A 6510-nucleotide genomic window follows, 5' to 3' on the forward strand; every position below is an offset into this window, starting at 1 on the left:
CTTTTAAGCAAGAACAACATAAGTCGTATAGAAAAGAAAGTTTTTCATCCACTCAACAGCTGGAAGTTTTAGATTTGTCGGAAAATAACATCGAGAGTATTTCAGATCAATTCGATCAAAACCTGTTTCAGTGTCTAAAAAATCTCTCCAAGCTGGACATTCGTCGGAATATGAAAGACGAAAAAAAAGTAACCAGAGTGCTTATACCTACCCAGGGGCTGTTTTAACAATGCTTGTTAATTTAACATACTTATATTTAGACCTCGTTCCACAACCAATTTTTGGACCAGAATTCGAAAGCCTGACAAACTTAGAAGTGTTGGGATTTGATTATTGTTTCCTTGCAGCTATGACAAATGACACGTTTAAATATTTCACTATGAATATTCGGGAATTACATTTAATGCGATGCCATGATGTTCTAGGTGATAAGGTACAATATGGTTTTCTTCAATATTTTAAACATTTAAAGGTGTTAAATTTAGCGGACACTCATATTCATTTATCACGAGCACTTAATTTATTACATTCTTTAAATAACTCAACAATGGATGTGATCAATTTGCAACGAGTAAGCGATGAGCCTTTAGAATCTAGCATGCTTCCCTTCGCTCTAGTTCTTACAAGTGAGATGATGAAAAATCTAAGAACAATTTGTGTAAAAACATTAAATCTTGCAGATAATGGTATTGTAGATTTTCGCGAAAATTCGTTATTTTCGTATGACCACCCAGAATGTTTTGAAAATATGGTACTTTCTGGGAACAGATTTACTTTTCATACTGCACGAAAAAGGCATGAGCTCCTTGTTCTGGTTTTTAAATTGCGAAATATTGTTCTGTTTGACTTGTCCTACAACCCGATACATTATATCAATGAAAAATACTTGCCCATTCCGAATGGCAACAAAACCTTTAATTACAAGGCCAAAGAGTGTATCAGCCAAGATAAAGTGAAACTAAATAGTACTGTATATATTTATCTTCCTCCAAAACTGAAAGTATTGAGATTTTCACATTTCGTCAGAGAAAGTTGTGGAAGGGGGATAACGGTTAGAAATGCATCGTCTTTAGAGAAACTGGATATGTCATATTTTCAGTTTCAGAGATTTCCAGATCTAAATATAGAAGGGGAGAATAATGTGAAATGGCTTAATATGTCCGGGATCGATTCGTCTTTGTATTTACATAAGAATAGTGTACCATTATTTTCAAATGTTGAAGAGGCATTTTTCCGATTTGCGGAACTCGGAAAAAATGAGACAATTGCTAAGCATCTATTTACACTAATACCTTCAGTACATGTTCTAGATATATCATATAACAGTTTGTTGAAGCTACCAAATGATTCTTTTGTTCAAAATATAAAATTAAGAGAATTGGACTTATCGCATAACGTTTTGCACGAAGTCCCTACCGCAATTTTGGAAATAAAACATTTGAGAAAATTAAATTTGCAGAACAATAATCTAGTGACTATCAGTAATTCTATAACAGATTGGCTAGATTCTTTATCTCGAAAACAAGAAATCATTGTGTTGTTGGCTGGAAACGTCTTATCCTGTTCGTGTGATAATAAACAGTTTATCAGTTGGTTATTTAACACTAACGTTAAATTAGACCCTGACGATCAAAACATTTCCAACAAAAACTATTTGTGTAGATTATCAAATGGTGACATAAAAGACACTTCTGAAATATACGATCACTACCATGAATTATATTCTGACTGTAATGCTGCAATATGGTTACGTTTTGGTATATCTTTACTTGTAACATTTACCGTAATTGCTTTTGTATTCGCAGTAATCTTCAACTTCCGGTGGCGCATAGCATACTACATCTATCGAACATTTCAAACTGTTATCGAATCAGAAATGAATTTGAATTTTACCTATGATGCTTACGTTTCTTACTCTGATGATGCTAGAGACTGGGTTCACCACGACTTAGCACATAAAATAGAAAGAAAGTGGGGGCTAAAATTGTTCATCGAGGACCGTGATCTTCTTGGTGGACAGTCGTATGTAGATTCCATTGCTAAATCAATCGGATCTTGTCGACAGGTTATATTTGTGTTGACACCGGGGTTATTCGAGAGACAGTGGATCATGTACGAAATAGAAAGAGCAAAGTATGAAAAAGTGTGTAAACATGTTCAAATAACTGTTTCAAACCTTGGAGTTGTTGTAAACGAGGTGCCTGCCGAGTTTTCATCTATCTGGAATAGTGTTTGTTTGATTGACTGGTCAGAAGACCAACATTCTTCCGATAATCCCTGGCACAAATTAAAACTGCGTTTAGTGTTGAATAGATAATTTGTTTCAAAAGTAATTATGTTATTTTCACTCTTGTCGCTATGAATTTTTTAAGTTCTTTTCATCCAAAAAAGGAATATAAACTTTAAAAAATGTTTTCAATCACTTGTCATATTGTTTTCTTATTTGTTTTTATTTTATTTTATACAAAAACATGATTGATAAATCAAAAGCAAGGTAAATGATTTATTGACCACCAATAACAGATAAGCACTATAAAAGTATGTTAAGACATTCTTGCCAAATTGTATTTAAAGCACTGAACGAAAATTTACATTTAGATTGAAGAAAAAACCGACAATTACTTTAATAAACACAGCTGCATTTTGAAAATACAAAGCTGGACCTAGATGTTGTCACTAAAAAGGAAACGTTATAATACCATTTTTCGTCAAATATCTGTCAATCTAAAATAAAATTACTATCTTCCGTTAACTACCGCTATAACATCTACTGCTTCATGTTCTGTATATAAGAACGGTCGATTGCGTAATGAATTTAAAAAGTCGAGACCATTACACCTACATACAAATATACTCATCATAGATACCAGGATTAAAATGTTTTAATTGTGCCTGACACTCGTTTCGTCTACAAAAGACTCATCAGTGACGACCGAATAAAAAATGATAGAAAGACCAAATTAAGTTCAAGAGCATTGAGGACCAAAATTCCTAAAATCATTTATGTTAAATTTAAAGCAATGGATAAAGGAGTATGCATGTTAAGTGCAGCACAAGCATCGGCAACAAAAAATAAAAAAAGATCAAGAGTTTACTCTATGACCTATGTATCAATGATCAAAAAGCAATTTTGACGCTTTATGGACACGGATTTCAAATACAAATTGTAATGTCGAAAGTTTTATTAGTACCAAATGATTTCAAACTGTGATATAGAACATTTTATTCTCCAACTTTTAATGTAAATGGAAATATGTGCTTTTCGTCAATGACTGAGGAATTCAGTCTAACTCAATCAAAAAGATGATGTTTCAGTCTTAGTTAAAATTAACATTTTTGACGAAAATAATATGGCAACCCAAAGTATGAACCTGTGTCACTACTGTCAGCGGAAATATTATAAACAACAAAAACAATATCTTTATATACAATTTTTATGTTTGCATTACAAGCTTTTATATTGTTTGTTGATTCAATATTTCAACTTTACTTTTGTTTAACAAAGTTACTCTGTGGAAATATAAATGTCACTCACTGTTCCATAGCATACCAAGAAAAGTGGAGCGCGGGGTGTTTCGATTAAAATGAACATAGTTCTTTGCTCCGTATGGTGTGGTTCTTATCAATGCATGGTCTTCTTTGCTCTTTTTACACATGATGTCATTGACCCACAGTGAAAACTGCCAGAGGCTTCGTATACTCCTGCCGTTGCTATGACCTGGTTTTCTACCATCAACTCAGTGAAAGCATAGTTAGAACCAGATGTACAGCTAGTCCAAGAAAAGAAATAGGTCCCAGCCCTTGGAGCTATAAATATTCCATCAAATGTGTGGTATTGTCCACCTGTGTTGATGACTGCCTTCTCAAAAATTACTGTCGAAAGTTTCTCCAGTGTAAAAGTTCTTTCTGCTAGTGCGTAAAAAATCACTGGTGTTTCTGTAGCTGAAAGCAAAACCACTATATTAATATAGAAAATCCATATGCATCTTGCCAATTCATTTCAATCAACTGTGCGCTGTATATTTTAAAGTGGATGCTCATATTCGAACAATTAAGAGACAACTTCAGATAAGATAACTAGAAAAGTCGATGGATATGTTTTATATGAAGATAAAATCATAATAAGAATATTGAAAAATTAAACAACATATTGCAAAAGGATTTAAATTCTATAGTCATGGTGGACAATAAAAGTATGAAAATTAATGCAAAAAGTGTATGAAATTGAGTTAAAAACGAAAACTTACACAACTATCAAAATTATGTATTGCTATCAACGAAACATGAATTTGCAAATCAATGTTCATTCTTTCAAATTACTTGGAATTGACATTGATGAAAATTTTAGCGAACATGTTAATCGTATATGTAAGATTATCTCATCTAAAATATCACTTTTTGTATAAATTTAAAAAATACTAAAACACACACGTGATATCGCGGGTCCTCGATTGAATTAAAGTATATAGCATGTATAACTATGCGTATTATCTGATAAAGTCATGCCGGTTATAAGATGCACAGTTTTCTCTGCTTTCAAAATCTTTCTGTTTGAACCCGTCGACCTGGAACTTATCAATTATTGGTAATATTAATTATTTGGAAAACAAAAGGGCCTGGAATGGAGTATTTTTTAATCCACAGCATTGTCCTATATTAGTTATAAATAAAGTTGAATTCTTTGATTCGCTGTTTTACGTCATGCCGACTAACAAATTGAAAACTGTACCTATACGCCTTAATTTAAGTCCAGATTTTTAGTATTCGTATTGTCATCTTAGAAAGTCAAACTGATTAAAATACTACAATAGGGAACAATGTGACAATGATTGAATTTAGTAGTGTCAACCCTGTGGTTATGGCCCGTGTATATAGCAAGATCCTAAATTCACCGTATGATGGTGCGCCTGTCAAATGCGGAACATACAGATAAGGTAATAGGTAACAGGTGAATATACTATTGGTATCGGTATCGGATTCGACTTGGAACTTGTTAATTATTGGCAATATTAATTATGTGGACAACAAAAAGGTCTGGAGTGGTGTACTTTTTAATCAACACCATTGTCCTATATTAGCTATATATAAAGTTGAATTCTTTGATTTGTCGTTTTTCCCCCATGACGACTGACAAATTGAACCTCGTTATTTTAGTATTATAGATTTGCCTATACACATAAAACAACTATGTTATGATGCATATATTCTAACATATATAGACTATTGTAGTTCAGTTTGGGGAAATTAATTTATTACAAAATATTCAGATAAAATCATAAATCTTCATAAACATTAGCAAAACTTAAAATGGTAACCTTTTACACAAACAAAATACCAATAATCAATTCTGATGTATAAAATTGTACATGGATTAACACCGGATTACTAAGCAATGCTAAATAGTAATGATCTTCAAAACTACAACTTACGATTTGTCACTTATAATGATCTATTTGTTCCATTATTTTATTCTGCAAAACAGGTATGGAGTAATTCACCATTCACAATAAAAAAAACATAGTTAAGGGTAAAATTGTTATGATCATTTTAAAATTCTATGCCAGTCAATGTTTTTTCTTTCTTTTATGGTTAGAATATGAAAACGTAATCAAAACTTTATCAGTTGTTGTCATTTGAATATTTGAATGAAAGAAATTGAAACATAGTTAGATATTTATCTGAATCTATTTGCTATACTTGATGCTGATGACACGATCATACTTGCCGAAACTGCGACTGATCTCCAGGCCTCCCTAGATAAGTTTAATATGTATTATATAACATTTGGGGACATAAGGTGAATGTTGAAAAGTTGAAAAAAAACAAATATAGTAGTTTTTACAAATGGAAGATTACAAAAGAATTTAATATTTAAAAACAATAACTCAAATATCGATATTGTTAAGGACTTCAATTATTTGGGGGTATATTTCTCTCCCTCTTAATGCAGATCAATATGTGACACTTCAATAAACTATTATTTATCTCAACTTATCTTATCTAGAACTGGGAGTTTTAAAACGAGTAAACTTCATTTGGCAGAAAAGGTTACTAACGCAATGTACGATGTCTTACGAAAAGGAAGAAAACATAATCGTTCTATTAGTTTTCAACTTGATATTTTTAGAAAACTTGTTAATTTGAAACCATTTCTTTTATATGGCTGTGAAATATGGGATATGAAAATATTGACATCCTGGAAAAAATCATTTCAAATTTCTCCATTTAAATTCTACTACGCCTAATATGTTATATATGGGTAACTCTGCCGATACCCTCTTAATATTACCATCAAAATCAGGATGATATCCTATTGGACAAGAAAAATAAAAGGTAAACAAGAATAACTATGCTACATTGTGTTTAAGCTATTGCTGAACTTAGAATATGATTTCACTTTAAGATCTGCATGGCTATATTATATTTCCAACATTTTAAATGAATGTGGTCCTTCTATCATATGGAATTATCAAAATTTTTACATTTATGATTGGCTAAAAAATACGGTTA

At 31.8% G+C, this 6510-nt stretch overlaps 1 protein-coding gene across 1 annotated transcript; it reads left to right on the top strand.

Moving 5' to 3' along the window:
* Nucleotides 1–229: 229 nt before the first annotated feature.
* On the top strand, nucleotides 230–2317 carry LOC139492697 (toll-like receptor 8). The gene has a single exon (XM_071280849.1). It carries the CDS (start codon nucleotides 230–232, stop codon nucleotides 2315–2317), a length of 2088 nt encoding a protein of 695 aa, XP_071136950.1.
* Nucleotides 2318–6510: the final 4193 nt, after the last annotated feature.

Source organism: Mytilus edulis, chromosome 10 (genome assembly GCF_963676685.1).
Source record: "Mytilus edulis chromosome 10, xbMytEdul2.2, whole genome shotgun sequence".
Classification (NCBI taxonomy): domain Eukaryota; kingdom Metazoa; phylum Mollusca; class Bivalvia; order Mytilida; family Mytilidae; genus Mytilus; species Mytilus edulis.